Below are 14,824 nucleotides of genomic sequence, written 5' to 3'. Positions count from 1 at the left end.
TTCTCTTACCACAACAATATCAGTGATTTACAAACAATAGGTTGGAAGGGGGATCATGGTTTTTAATTACTCATTTTATTGACGATTAAACCGTAATGGATACATACAACTCTTTTGCCTGCAAAAACTAGCATTGGATGATGCAGTACTAAGAGTACAAAGCAAGGCTAGCTAGCATGTGGATGCAAACCACTGTCCTCTACTGGCTCAAATCAGAATTGTCAACTGTGCATTAGCAACTTTCTGGGGTGTTGCTTGTAGCCGTGTTGGTCTAAGGACATAGGCAGACAAGGTTCTTTGGGTAAATGTGATATCTTTTATTAGACCAACTAAATAGTTGGACAAATTGCTCTTTGCAAGCTTTTGGGTACAAACACCCTTCTTCAAGCAGAATCTCCCTTTGCCTGAAGAACGGTGTTTGTATCCAAAAACTTGCAAAGAACGATTTATCCAAGTATTTAGTTGGTCTAATAAAAGACATCACATTTACCCGAAGAACCTTGTCTGCCATTAACATCCTTAGCACTCTCCTTTAGCTCAAGTAGTAACAGCTACTTGTACTGTAGTAGCACCTACAATTTCATTGCACTAAGGACTATATAAATACAGAATTAAAAGACAGTCCCTGTCTGAAAGAGACAGAAGGGGATCTGACTTCTATTACTATGAACATTCAAAGTGGCGGTGTCATGAAGCATGGGAACAACTTAGCATGGGAGCATACCTGCATGTCAGGGGCTGCAGTGCGTACCACTTCAGAGCATATGGCAAGATTAAATAGTTATATGAGATATGCGGGGAATCAAGAAGGGCTGTAATCAATGGCAGAGGCTGCATGTTGCAGAACTGAAGTGCTCTGTCTCAGAAGATGCTACTCTACAGGCATGGACAAAAATTATGTTTTGTCACGCAATCGGCCCCCTGAAGTATTTTATAACAGTGCCCTGACAGATGTGCACAACTGGAGAGTACTACAAAAGTGCCTGATCGGAAGACAATCTGGACCCTCATGTAGGTGCTCCAAAACGGAGCGCCTTCATTAACTTCTGTCAGTGCATGCTGGGAGCAGGGCTGGACTTGTGCAGCCCGATCCTTCCCTTAGTGCTGTCTTGAGAGTGGGATGGGGAGAAGAGAGGAGGGAGTTCCATCTGGGGTTTGCTCAGTCTGTGCTGGAGGGTGGGGCAGGTGGATTAGAGCTCCCCTGAAGTGGACAAAACCCCAGATTGAGCTCCCTCCCATCCTGAAGACAGCACCGGAGCTGGAAGGGGTGGGGGCAGTGCTAGGAGAAAAAGGTTGCAGACACACAGCCGCTCCAAACTCGAGCTCAATCCTGAACCCCCAAGATGCAACAGAGAAACTCTGTTGGGCTGGGGGGGGGACGGACTGCTGTAACTCCTGGCGTTTCCTGTGAAGTACCATGAGTGACAGTGGGGAGCTGCACATCTGTCAATGTCCCAAATATTTTTCAATGACTGGTGCCTCAAGAGCAGAACTGCAACCACAGTGAACTGCAGCCACCTGTATTTGATACTTATATGTTGCCCTCTGTTCTAATCAGGTTCTTATGTACCTTTTTAGGTTATTTGAGCAGCTTATGACCCCAAGGCCAAAGGAATGAAAGTGCTGGAGGAGGCATGATGGGATTAGAGCCAAGACTGGTGTAGACCAAAGCCCCATCATTCACAAAGTCAGGTCAGCTTGCCAGTGTCAGTCCTTGTTCAATTGTTTTATTATGGGTTTGAAGAAACAGATGAGAAGTGAAATGGTACAACTTGCAGATGGCAAAAATGCTTACATTAGTTACAACTGGCAAGACTGCAAGAAAGTGCTAAAGGAACCAACAAGTGAGGTTACCAGGCAGCACTGTCTGTACTGTTGGATATATCTCTGGCTCACCTAAATGTAACATTTGAACATCATACAGTTTTTTCATAAGCAAGGATTATTGTGGGTGATATCTTTTATTGGACCAGCTGGATAGTTGGGAGGGACATAAGCAAACATTTGGGTACCACTCTACCCTTCCTTAGTTCTTTTTTCCTTCATTTTTACTACATTTATCCTCATAACACACCTGTGGGGTACAGAGGTACTGCTATTCCATTTTACAGGTGGGGAACAGAGGGCATTTTTAAACATGTAAGCGCCGCAGCACTGGGCGCTTTGAAAAGTGAAAACGGTGCTGCAACGCTTGCAGTTGTATAAGTGTCGAAATGCGTGTCAACGCTGAGAAAATGGCAGTGGTGTACTTCTGAACTGCAAAACATTGGAGGTGCTTTAATTCAAAAGTGCACCGCCTCCATTTTCTGCACACTGGTGCACATTTTACCACATACAACTGCACATGGCACAGCATGGTGCATTTCAGCTTGCAAAGCAGACTTGATTGAGTCTGCTCTGAGCCTGCTCTGAAGCAGCGGATCTCCAGTGCACCGCAGAATGAAAAAGTATGCATATAAATGCCCAGAAAGACTAAATGATTTGCCCAGTCACCTAGGATGGCTGTGGTAGACCATAGAAATGCCCACGTCTCCAATGTCCCAGTCTGACATTCTCCCATGACACCACCCTTTTTCCCCTGGCAAATAACATTCAGTTTAGAAAACACCAATTTGAAGAAATCACTTGAACCATTCACACATGTACATTTCTGTCAGAGTAGAACTTAGCATTTGAAAAGAACAACACACAAGTCATTTTGGGCAACTTGTTGCATAACAATTGTTAAAAAAAGCCCCAATCAACATACTTAAAAGTATATAAAAAAGGATAGAAAATAGTAAGATGTCATCAAGTATTACCAGTGCATCCTAACCTTGAATACTGTCTTTGCATTATTCACCCACAAAAGGATACAGCAGATATTTATTTCAAAAGGCCAGAGGAGAGCATTGAAGCTAATCAGAGACATGCAAAATTCCAGAATGGGAGGGTTTAGATCAGTGGGGGCCAATCTTTTTTGCAGGTGTGCCACAAATTAACTCCACACCCTCTAAGTGCCACTTTGATTCCTTTTCTCCCTCTGATCTGCCACTGTGCTTTCTGGTTCCCACCCTGTGCTTCCTGGTTGATCTGTTGCTCTTCTTTCTGCTTCATACCCTGCGCTCCCTGCCTGATCTACTGCTCTACTTTCTGTTTTCTGCTGTACCTGTAGCCCTGACCAGGAGGACCCCTGGGGACTGCAGGGCCATTTCCCTGTCTCTGGTCTGTTCGTGTCTCCAGGCAGTTTCACTGGGAAGTGTCCACAGACTCCTTGGACTGGTTTGAGTATGGACACTTGTCTGATATGCTCAGCTCGGTGTCCTCCTCCAACTTGAGCACTTGTTTTGAACTTATGACTCTTCCATCCCTGTTCTTTTGTCCCAAGCAATCAGTGGCATGCCCTTAGGTGGCCCCCATCACCAAGGGGGGCTTATAGCTCTACTTGGTGGGCTTCAGCCCACATTCCAGAATGACACAGCACAAGGCCTGTCCTCTCCCTGAGGCCCTGGCTGGGGCAGTCCCCAGGGACTGTGGGGCCATTTTCCTGTCCCTGGTCCATTCATGTCTCCAGGCAGTTTCACTGGGCAACATCCACTGGCTCCCTGGAGGGCCAGTGGGCACTGGCTAGTGTGCTCTGCTCCATGTCCTCCCCTTGGAGCACTTGTTTTAAACCTCTGACCTCCCCCCAATCCGTTTGCTCTTCAGCTGTCCCCCAAACTCAGTTGGCACACACCCAACAGCCCCCTCTAACGATGGTCGAGGGAGCTGACTGCTGCTCTGTGGGCATTAAGCTGTGTTAACCTTGCGTGTCACACAGGCCTGTCCCCTCCCTATCCGCAGCGTGCCACACGCGGGGCCTACTTGCAGCACCCGTGCCGCAGGCCCCACCCCTGATTTACAGGTAAGATCTTGAGCACGGGGAACCAGCGGGGCTGAGGTCCTGAGGTGTTTCCTGCTACAAACAATGGAGGCTGGAAGAAACGCAACGAAGGGAAGGCATCAGCGGGCAAGAAAAGCTCTTTAAGCTGGAGGCGATGCCGGCACGAAAGCAGCCCCACACAACCCGCCCGTGCAGACGTCCAGCAGGAGCACAAGGAACGTCCAGCTCAGAACACGGACAGCCAGGCACCAGCCCCAACTTCTGGTTCCTGTCCCCCCACTTCCGTCTCGTAAAACTCGGGGCAGAAGCATTTCCACCCTCACTACTGCAAATGTCTTCTTAAGGAACCGGAAGTTGCCTATTTCTGAGAGCACCACCCCTTACCGGAAGCACGTCACCAGCACAATACCCAGGGTGCTCGGAGAGACTCTTCTTTCATTGGCTCTCCAGGGCTGTTGCTCGGGGTGACGCGCCGCCCGGCAGTAATTGGTAGGTGTGTGCGCAGGCGCGGTTGGAGGGCTCTGCCATGGCGGGGAAGAGCGTGGTATTCGTGACCGGCAACGTCAAGAAGCTGGAGGAGGTGGGGGAGGGGTTCAGCCGCGGAGCTGCGCGGCGTGGGCAGGGCCGGACGCCGTACGGGGGCGCTTGGCGATGAGGGCAAGGCGCTCTGGCACCCCAGGCAGCGTCATCGTTAGGGACCAGAGTTAACGCGGGCCAGGGCCGGCCGCACCCCTGGGAGCCGAGGATCCAGGCTGCTCCTGGGCACAACAGGCACCGACTCCCCTACTGCTGCTGGGTCAGCGCCAGCCCCCCAGAGCATTGTGGGCCCAGGCATGAGGGGTGTTTCCTTTTGTCTGTCACTTCATCTGCACCTGGGCCTGAAACCTCCGCGCAGAGGGCTGGACTGTGCTGCGCAACGTTCTTCCCTGAACAGTCCCAGATCAGCGCGGGTCTCGGAGCCAAGTTATGATCTGCTAAACTGAAGACTTGGCTTGCAGATTTGTAGTTTAAACGCACCGCATGGCTTTAGGACGTTACCCAGAGGGGTGATGTGGCTGGGGACCTATCTGAGATTACAAATTAACAGAGTTAAATTACCTGTAAAAAAAAAAATATATATACCATCTGCTCTGCTGAGCATTTCTTTACCCGGACTCTACTGCGATTTTTTTCCCCAGATAAAAATCGTATGCAGTATTTTTTCATGGTGTGTATCTAAAACTCTCAGACAAGTGATCTTTACAGAATATAAAAGTTACTGTAGACAAGCTGTTTACATCCTAACCTCTGCCATTGTTCTCAGACACTAAATGCTTAGACTTCCTGGCAGTGCACCCCCTGAGAGTGCTGGTGCACCCCCTGACAGCCAGTGTTTCCCACTTAGGCCACTGGCGGGGGGGAACAGGCAGGAGCAGTGGTACCCCCCCACTGAGAGTGCGGGCCGGGGAGTACGGGTGCCAGGAGAAGCGCTACCTGCACTCTTGGGTCTACACAATCAGCTGCAGGGGGATGCCTGCCCCCCCTGTTGCTGACTGGCTGCTGGGGGGGAGCAAGTGCCCCCCCTCCCCCCCAACTCAGGAGGCATCAGTCGCCCATGCTTCCTGGGGTTTCTTTCTTTCTTTCTTTAAATCTTTCTTGTCCCACAGCATAAATCAAATATTTCCTTTTAAGACATAATTATTCTCATAGGAGAAGAGAAATATAACATGGTCCAGTTTACATGGACCGTGGGGGGTTACCTTCCTCTGTAACAGGCTTCCTCTGGCGCTCTGTCCAGAATCTCTTGAGAATATATAAACCTTTTATAAAAGCAGGAGGTTGGCTGTTGTGGTTCCCCTGCTTTACCTGTGGCAGGTTAGGGTGTTATGTCTTGTGTTGCATCTGGGTTGACAGGGTAATTTTACAAAGAGTTTAGATTATGGATTTGTGTGGGATGGTTTGGATAGGGATGATCCTGCCTCAAGCAAGGGGCTGGACTAGATGACCTCTGGAGGTCCCTTCTAGTCCAATTTCTCTGTGATGTCTATGAACGGATGGATGCCATCTTTCCTCAGAATTATCTGAAGGCTCTTTCTTTTTCATTTTAAATAGGTCATTCAAATTCTAGGGGATAAGTTTCCATACAGTCTGGTTGCAAAAAAAATTGACTGTAAGTGCACAGTTTTTTTTCACTTGTTAATTGCTGACATTTTAAAGACTAGTAGCCGTTTCTCAAATGATTCCCTCCCCAAATTTTTTTTTTTTTTTTTTGCAGTACCAGAATATCAAGGAGAACCAGATGAAATTTCCATTCAGAAATGCAGGGAAGCTGCAAAACAGGTCATTTGCTTTTTCTTTTTACCACTGTCACAGGTTTTATTAAAACTTTGCTTCAAAGTAATCAACAGTTTTGCTTAAACAGCCTGCTATGATCAACAAGCATGATGAGGCACTTTTTGGCTAGTGGAAAATTAAATGCTCGTGAACTGACTGAGTCCAACGGAAGGGACTCAGAATATTTAAATATAGCTATAGAAGAATGTATCACTGCCCTTAGGGGAATCCAGGTCTGGCCCACAAAAGGACTATATCTGACCTATAGAACCAACACTAGTGCTGCCATGTAGCAGCAATCGATGGCAGGGGGATCCATGATATAAGGTGCCATGCAGTGGCATGTGGCAGAGACACAGATTGGTGGCAACTGGCCTACCTTAAAGCTTGAATTAACAAACTCTCTTCATTTGGCTTGCTGCTTCTCAGAGGATGGCCTGCCTTAGATCTTTTTCTTATCTGATACAAGCTGAGAATGAGGTCAGCTCAGCTGGCTTTAGCTGGTTTGGGAGAATGCTGCTACAAGGATCTCCATCTCAGGCAATTAGTATTCTTGTCTTTGTAGCACAGGGACAAAGTAAAGCATTTTGAGTGTGTGATCTGCAGTCCTCTGGCCTCCCACATCCCTAGAACACAGTTCATACCTGTTCACGAACTGACAGGGCTCCTTTGTTTCTACCTTATCATTTGATTGGTAGTGATGTTGTACTCTGTTAGCCTCTGATTTTAACAGGGTGCCTTCAAAAAAGCCTGTAAGAAAATTATTTTTTTCAAAGACAGTTTGATTGTGGATCTGATGAAAGGCATCAGTGTGGAAATGCAAAAAAACCCCTCCTTTTTCAGACTCTCATTCCCCAATAAAGAAGGAAGGGGCCCATGTGAATTATTCAGATTAGCTCTGCTCAGTGATCTAAAGCAAAACTTTTTTCTGCTTTGGAAGTGCGACTACCAGCTATTGGTGGTAGGAATCACAGTTTTTTTTTCTTGCCTGCTTTCTCATATGTAACCTCAAATTTTAGGAGTTTGGGTGCTTTGCTTTCATGAAGCTCTTAGCATTTTGTGGAAATAATGGTGGTAAGAAAAATGCCAACTTTGGAAAAGGTGTTGCCCCCTTAAATCTAATGATTCTTTTTCTATCACTTCCACTGTGCAGATCCAGGGACCTGTTATAGTAGAAGATACTTGCTTGTGTTTCAATGCCTTGGGGGGACTCCCAGGACCATACATGTAAGTGAAACTGAAATTCATGTATTATTTTATTGCACAACTGTAGATTGTTGGGAATGCTTCATGTAGGGCTTTCAAAACTCCTTGAACTCTTTTCTATGTTGTTGTTGTTCTAGCTCCTACAACTTCAGCTCAGACAAGGAGAATGGAGATAGAATTCATACTTAGGTGTTTCTTGTTTTTATATATGTTACTCTAAAATTATTGCTTGTGACATGATGTACTCCCAAACTGCTGCTCCCTGTCGCTGTACCCATCTTTGGGCCTGGCCTTGCAGAGGAATCCACATGAATGGATCATTGCACCAATTCAGACATCACTAGCAGGATCAGCTTTTGTGATTGGACAAAAATCATCCCCAATACAATTACATCAAAGTTATTAAGGGGTTACACCAAGGAGGAATTCTGCCCATTATACTTCATCTACAGAGAAAGAGCTACTATAATAATTTTTAAAAAATTCAAGTCGCTGGATTTGTATTACTGCATAACGGGAATCTTGAGACTCTTGTAGTTCAGTGTGTAACAAGATTTCCAAATATAGGGGCTTTTAACTAGGCTGACAAAGTTCTGCCTTATATCTTGACGCTGTCTTTTGTTTTACAGTTTCTTTAACATTAGCTCTGCTTAGTCAAGTTACTAGTGCAGGAAAGAGAGAAACTGGCGTATGACTATATTGCAAGATGATTCACATGACTATATGACTGGGCATATGATCATTCCCCAAACATGAATGAGTTCAGTTAGCTAGTTGACAGGAAAGAGCTGATCTGATTGTCGCTTGTGATGTGCCCAGAGTTGCACAGCAACTTGAGAGAAACCTAGCTCTCCTGAGTTCCTTAGGTCAGCGTTTTGCAACCCCTGGGTTGCGATCCAAAACTGGGTCACAAGAATATGTGAAAGGGCCGCAAACAAACTTTAAAAATGGATCAAGCTGTAAAAATGGATTCTCCTTTAAAAGGAGAAAAATGTGGGAACCCATGGGTTTTCCCTTGGAGGCTGGCAGAGTTCCAGCCTGCAAGGGGCTGCCTGGGGCCCCTGTGCCCCACACACAATCTCTCTCCCTGCCCCACACACTTGGGGGCAGGGGGCACCAGGTGGGGAGTGAGGGGCTCTGGGTCAGGACTGGTCATCAAAGTTTACAAATGGGTCTTGGTACAAAAAAAGATTGAAAATAAATAGCAAAAGAATTTTAAGCCAGAGAGCTACAGAAGCATGTATTTAAGAAACGGGATCGGATTTTACAGTGATCCTGAAGGTGGTGGACCTATGAGCCTGCACAGAGCTCTACTGATTTTAGTATTACTCCGAGGAGTGCCCGATTTGCTGGTGTGAGGGGTAAATTGGTATTTTATAGCACAGGATTACTAGGAAAACTGTGAGAATAGAACCCTCAGTAGAATGTTACACTAGAAATGTTTCCACTGATGATGGCAATGACCAAAAAATAACTTCCAACTAATATTTGTTCTCTTTTTCTTGTTTCAGAAAATGGTTTCTAGAAAAGTTAAAACCAGAAGGTATCTCCCTCTGAATATTTGTTCAATGTCACTTGCTGCTCAATGATAGCATGTTCCTGGGAAAGAATGCCACCTTGCAGTAACACAAAACAGATCTCTTTCCCTTCAAGGCTTTCATTACATTTTCCTTGCCTGGTTCTCCTTCCTCTCTACCCCTCTGTCCTGAGCTCTCATCTCCCTCCATACCTTGTTACAAATGAGCTCATCTGCCTAATAACTTCTGCAACCGTTTCTGTGCTGATGACTTGCTGGGCCATGCAGCTAAATATATCATTACATGGGTATTCATCTCAGGCTTCCTGTCTATCCCAGGACATTACTTTCTGCTAGATAATAGTCACAAGCATGTGCAATGGGAAATAGACTGACTACAAGTGATGGAGATGCAGTGTCATTAATATCAGATGCATAAATCTTCAGTAGAAGGCACTTAAGACATCTGTAGGCAAGAACATAAGACCATGAGGCAGGCATCCATTTAAACCATGCAAATGGATTTATATTATGCAAAGCTGTTTCAGAAAGTAATGGTAACTTCAGAATAAAACCACTTTATGTGCAGTGATTATTTGCTGGACCACATGACTTCACTGCAGTCATAAATGACGAGTGAGTTCAGCAATGCTGCCATCTGTTATGTATTTTTCCTTGCCCCTCTCCCATGTTGTGTCGTTTCCTACTCATTGTACACCAAATGGTTTTATTTCAAAATGGCTGTTACGTTAGGCTATATCAAATGTTTTTTTTGTATTAAAGCTATCACTTGGACCGATTCAAGCACACCTATTAATTTCTGTGGGAATAGCATACTCTCACCTGTTTTAGGCTCCTTTCTTTGTTACTTGGAGCACCTTGCAGCTAATAATGCTCTTGAAATTGACAGGATCTGTGCATTTGAAGGTTGAGCATAAGTGGTTACAGTGAGCTAAAAGGATCAAGCCCTCCATTCTGCACATCAGCAAATACAGGTTTTGATTGTCTGACTGGGGAATTAGACACCCAGGGATTTCCCAGCACTTTGAAAATAATAATTAACCCCCTTGTAAGATCTCTGGAAGTGCTGCAAGTAGAATGCAGGTATCCCAGTCACTGGTCTCCTGAATTATCCACAGGGCACACCATTTGTTGTCCAATTCCATGTAATATACGATCACCCTAGTTAGTGTGGGCACAGTATGCAGGAGACCAAGCCACAGGTTGCCAGATATTACTTGCTTGATGTGTTGCATTTCCCCCAGTTCTTCACAAATCACTTCTTATCAATGGCATTTAGTTGACAGAATCCGTTTTGTTTCTTAGGACTGTACAAGCTGTTGGCAGGGTTTGAGGACAAGTCTGCCTATGCTGTTTGCACCTTTGCGTTCAGCTCTGGAAACCTGGAGGACCCAGTGAAGCTGTTCAAAGGCAAAACTTGTGTAGGTATTCGGATTGCTGTGCAGATACTGGTGGCTCACCTGTATTGGGATGTCTATATCCATATTTAGTTACCTAAACATGTGACCATGTTTTTTCAGTGGATCCTGTGCATCTGCAGTTCCCATAGATTTCCACGGAAGCCGAGTGTTCAGCTCCTCTGAATATCAGGCTATTTATCTTGGTGTCCAAGGGGACCCAGGTTTGGCCCAAGGTTCTGAATGATCAATGGTGTTCCCTGAGCTTAGTGGCCTGTACAGTCCTCCAGGACCCTTACAGCTATAAGCTAAGTGTCTAGTTACACCATAACAGTCAGCTAACACCAGTTCCCAAGGCCTTTTATGTAGCTATGTCTATCTCATACTTGGGGGTTGCTTTTTCTCTCGACTCTTTCTAACATGTTGTAACAGGGGGCCTTCTCAGGGCCAATCTCACTGTAGCCCATCCACCTGTTTCTGGGCTAACCGCCTGCTTTCTCGCCCACCACGCCTTGTTGGAATTAGTTAATGATGTAATTAAGCGGGAGGCTGCCTATTGTACTTTGTATGTTGGGGCCTTTCGCCTACACAGGCCTGACCCCTGACTTTCTCTAGCTAGGCCTCTCCATCCAAAACCCACCAAACAGGGTTTGACTCCAAGGCTCTAGCCTTTTCCAGTGTCTGGAGCTCCAGTCTGAAGCCTGGCCATGAGGCAAGGCCACCAGCCCCACAGCCGGGGGGTGTCACAAGTTCAAGGCCAGGGGCAGCCCTGAACTCGCCCCCTCCCAGTCCAAAAAAACCCCAAGACAAACTAAACAAAATCATGCACCAGACCTCTCCGGCCTTTCAAGATCGCGCCTTCAGGCGCCGGTGTCACCCCAAAGTCATGTCTTGCTCTGCATTTCTGGCGCCTGGGCTTTCCACAGCCCTGCAAAGTGCTGCGCCCTCTCTGTTGCAGGGGTCGGTGCACCCCAAATGCTGAGCCCTCTCTGGCGCCAGGGTCAGTGCACCCCCAAATGCTGCCGTGGGTCCCCCATGAGGCCTCCTCCATCCCCTAATAGCCTCACCCAAACCACCAGTCCCCACACTGGGCCCCAGAATCCTCCTAATTCAACCCCGCCTGGATACCTCCAGGCCAGTCAGAACCCTGGGCGCGCAGCTCTTGGGCATTCCTCACAGTGGGCCCCTGGCCCTTCGACCTTCCGGTCCTGGCCCCAGCATTGACCAGTCAGGGGAAGTTCAGACAGGCCTGAGTCTATGGCCTCACTCTCTCCATCGGGTCCACCTTCCAGCAAGGGGTAACCCACCCAGTTGTGGGGACTAGGAGTTAAGGCACCCTGACCTACCTTTCACCAGGGTGGTAACTGACCTGGCATTTCCTGGGGGCTCCCACACCACTGGGAGCCCCACCAGGCCACCCACTCCTGGCAGGGTGCAGTTTTAGGTCATGCCCAGGACCTTGAGCCTCCTTACCGTCCCCTACAGCTCCTCTCTTACCTCCGGATGACACCAGCAGCCCCCCGGTCAGGTAATGTTGTTGCCTAGCCTCCAGCAGCAGAACTGCCCTGTTTATATGGGTAGCCCCCATATGGCTACCCTTATCAAGTAGCTGCCAGCTGCCAGCTCCAGGCCCTTAAAGTGGTAGGCACAAACAGTGCTCTGCCATACATGGCCATAACTTCCTGGTACTAAGATGCACAGAAATGAACAGAGTGCACAGTTGAGTTGTTTTGTCTGGATCTATCCACCATCTTAACTCCACCCAGCCTTTAACTTTGTTGCAGTTCCTCTCTCCTGCTCCCCCAGCATGTTTTGTGGAAAAGAAGGCAGGCTTATTTGGGCTGACTCTTGTTCAAATGTTCTAGGATAGATGTGTTTATCAGATGCAGTACTGAAGGTTAGGGGGGCATGCAGGAGGGATGCATATGGTTATGAAAGGGTGGTGCACTGAAATCTGGTGGTCTGCACTGGTCTTATCTTGGGAAAATGCTAATATCCTTTCGAGCATTGGGCTCTTGGTTGTTTCAGAAAGCAGGGATCAATGTAAAATGTTACTGAGTTTGTTTTCAGTATGTGAGAATCTAGAAGGTAAATGTTACAAAAGATGCTGAAAAACTTTTTATTTCTTCCTTCTTGAATTGGCAGGGTCACATAGTTGAACCTAGAGGCCCCAGAGACTTTGGCTGGGATCCATGCTTCCAACCTGATGGTTATGAAAAGACGTAAGTGACTTTTCTGTTTTCTTTGAGAATGAAGAGCAGACAGCAAAAGTTGTGTTAAGTATTTGCTACTGTATAAAGTGGAACCTGCTGACTGCAGATTTTGGTAAAAAGAAGGTGGGATGGGATTAAAATAAAATCCTGGCTCTATGAAGCTCTGGTTGAAGTGTGGAGCAGTACTCCCTACCTAAGTCCATCTCAGACTTCTAACACATTAGGACAAAAGAAGCAAGTTGTTCAGCATATTGTTTTGTTTCCCATCAGTCCAGCTTAGGACCATTCACAGACTAGTGAGAAGCAGCTGCTGGTTCCTCTGTTTCTAGTAGCTGCTACTAGTAAGATTGTTGAAGTTCACTGCACAGTTTTGTGTTTTATTTTATTTTTAATTGAATCCGAACCTAGACAAGCTGCATCTGTCTGTAGCATTGAAGAAATGGGCTGGATGAGAGGCCTGATTTTTGTACTGTCCTAAATTTAGGCAGTCATTTACAGTAATGTGAAGTAGCTTTTTGTTAGTGAAAATGATTGCACAGGGCAGCAGAGATTCAGGTGTGTGGTCTGAGAGAGACTGTCATTCTGCTGTAAGATCTTCTCCATAATTAAGATATGTTCAGTCTTGTGACCTCTTAATATGGTAAGAGAAAGCTTAGAAAGCAGAACTTGCCAAGAGAATGGGCTTTAGTTACAAGCAGAAATTACATTACAGCAGGCTTTATGATGCAAGAGAGCCCATAGTCAACATAGGTGACAGCATCTGCCTATATAAAACATTCAAGGGTACCGCACCTGAAAATGAAGTCTGTCATAGAAGGCATATTTAAAGCCTAGCATTATGAGAACAAGTGGAGAGGCATTTGCTTTCCAGCAGGCTACTATAAACTAAGTGGATACAATTACCAAACAAGTCATGGTTTAGAATTCTGCTTTGTTGGATCTATGAGTTTTCTTATTTTTCCTAATCCCCAGGTATGCAGAATTGCCTAAAGCAGTGAAGAATTCCATCTCTCATCGCTATAGAGCACTAAATGAACTCTCCAATTACTTCATCCAGCAGAGTAACTCAACAGATGCCACCTCCAGTCCCAGTTAGTTTTTTCTTTGAAGCCCATACTTCATACAGAAAGCTCTGTGTAAAATATAATGTCCATTTGTAGTTGTTTGTACAGTGTGTACATTAAAGCTGCTCATTTTAAAGCCATGGATAGGTTGTGTTCTTCCATTTCTTTTTTTCCGATAAAGCACCTGCAAAAGCCAAGAGATCTATATTGTTTTTTAATTGCTGAAGTGCTCACATAAAAATGTTTATATCATTAAAATCTCACAGCCAGTTTGAACAATTTGCTGAACTTTTTTTCTGTGGGATTGGTCTGTTAAACATGATTTTGGCAGGTTATGAGATAAGATCAGTGAACCAACTGTTGCACAAGATTACTACTGGATAGTAGGCCTGCGCAAAATGGCTAGTATTCGCTTTGGATTCGGCCACAGCGATTCAGTTTGGTGATTTGAATCACTGTCCCGAATTGATTTGGCTGAATCAGATTCAGAGATAATCAGCTGAATCTCCAAATCACACAGGCCCCATCCCTCACCCGCTCTCAATGGCTGTCCCACCCACCCCAGCTCCTGGGTCTTTGAAAAAGAAAAAAAAAAAAGAAAGCCCCCCACTTACTGTCTGCTGCGAGGTGGGGGAGCGATCCCCACTACCCCCCCCACTGCCCCACGGGGGCTGTCACAAGCCCCCCAACCCCTGCCCATTCCCCCCAACCCTCCTATGGCTGCCCCACTTGTCCCAGCTCCTGGCCCTTAAAAAAAACAAACAAAAAAGGCCCCAACTCACCAGCTGCTGCCTGGCAGGGGGCAATCCTCACTGCCCCAAGGCTGCTGCAGCAGCCAGCGGGCGGGCGGGGCGGTGCACGTGTTTTTTTTCCTGAAAGGGCCAGAGCTGGGGTGGGCAGGGCAGCCATGGGAGAGCAGGCAGGGGTCAGGGGCTCATGACAGAGCCCCCCATGCAGCATGGGACAGTGGGGGGCAGCAGAGATTAGCCCCTACCTGGCAGCACCTAGTGAGTGGGGGCTTTTTTTAAAAGGGCCAGGAGCTGGGGCAGGCAGGCAGGGCAGCTATGGGGAGGGGGCTGGGGGAGCAGGCATGGGATGGGGCTTGACAGGGGTCCCCCCATGGTCCCTTCCCTGCTCCTCCAGGCCCCTCTTACCAGCTTGGAGTCTGGGTCATGCACCCCTGTGGCTGGGAGATCAGGGCAGCTGTCTCTCCAGGGTGCAAGGGGTGCCTC

General features: G+C 46.8%; 1 protein-coding gene across 2 annotated transcripts; it reads left to right on the top strand.

The window, feature by feature from the left end:
• Nucleotides 1–4,357: 4,357 nt before the first annotated feature.
• On the top strand, nt 4,358–13,732 carry ITPA (inosine triphosphatase). Of its 2 annotated transcripts, none has more exons than XM_059728292.1 (8): nt 4,358–4,442; nt 5,954–6,011; nt 6,117–6,181; nt 7,329–7,402; nt 8,893–8,924; nt 10,224–10,339; nt 12,461–12,537; nt 13,501–13,732. In XM_059728292.1, the coding sequence occupies exons 1-8, from the start codon at nt 4,389–4,391 to the stop codon at nt 13,622–13,624; spliced, it is 600 nt and encodes a 199-aa protein (XP_059584275.1). In that variant the 5' UTR covers nt 4,358–4,388; the 3' UTR covers nt 13,625–13,732. The 2 variants fall into 2 exon arrangements, with proteins under 2 accessions (XP_059584275.1, XP_019342045.1); XM_019486500.2 differs by lacking the exon at nt 4,358–4,442 and adding an exon at nt 4,520–5,069.
• Nucleotides 13,733–14,824: the final 1,092 nt, after the last annotated feature.

The sequence above is a fragment of the Alligator mississippiensis genome, chromosome 5, assembly GCF_030867095.1.
Source record: "Alligator mississippiensis isolate rAllMis1 chromosome 5, rAllMis1, whole genome shotgun sequence".
NCBI classification, from domain to species: Eukaryota; Metazoa; Chordata; order Crocodylia; family Alligatoridae; genus Alligator; species Alligator mississippiensis.
The sequence above is the reverse complement of the archived record's forward strand: the minus strand, read 5'-3'. Positions and strand labels throughout refer to the sequence as shown.

Bases quoted from the DNA above. Each gene is read 5' to 3' on its own strand.
- ITPA (XM_059728292.1), top strand. From the start codon at position 4,389: ATGGCGGGGAAGAGCGTGGTATTCGTGACCGGCAACGTCAAGAAGCTG. The intron at 4,443-5,953 runs GTGGGGGAGGGG...CATTTTAAATAG, and splicing joins ACGTCAAGAAGCTGGAGGAG to GTCATTCAAATTCTAGGGGA. The intron at 12,538-13,500 runs GTAAGTGACTTT...CCTAATCCCCAG, and splicing joins CCTGATGGTTATGAAAAGAC to GTATGCAGAATTGCCTAAAG.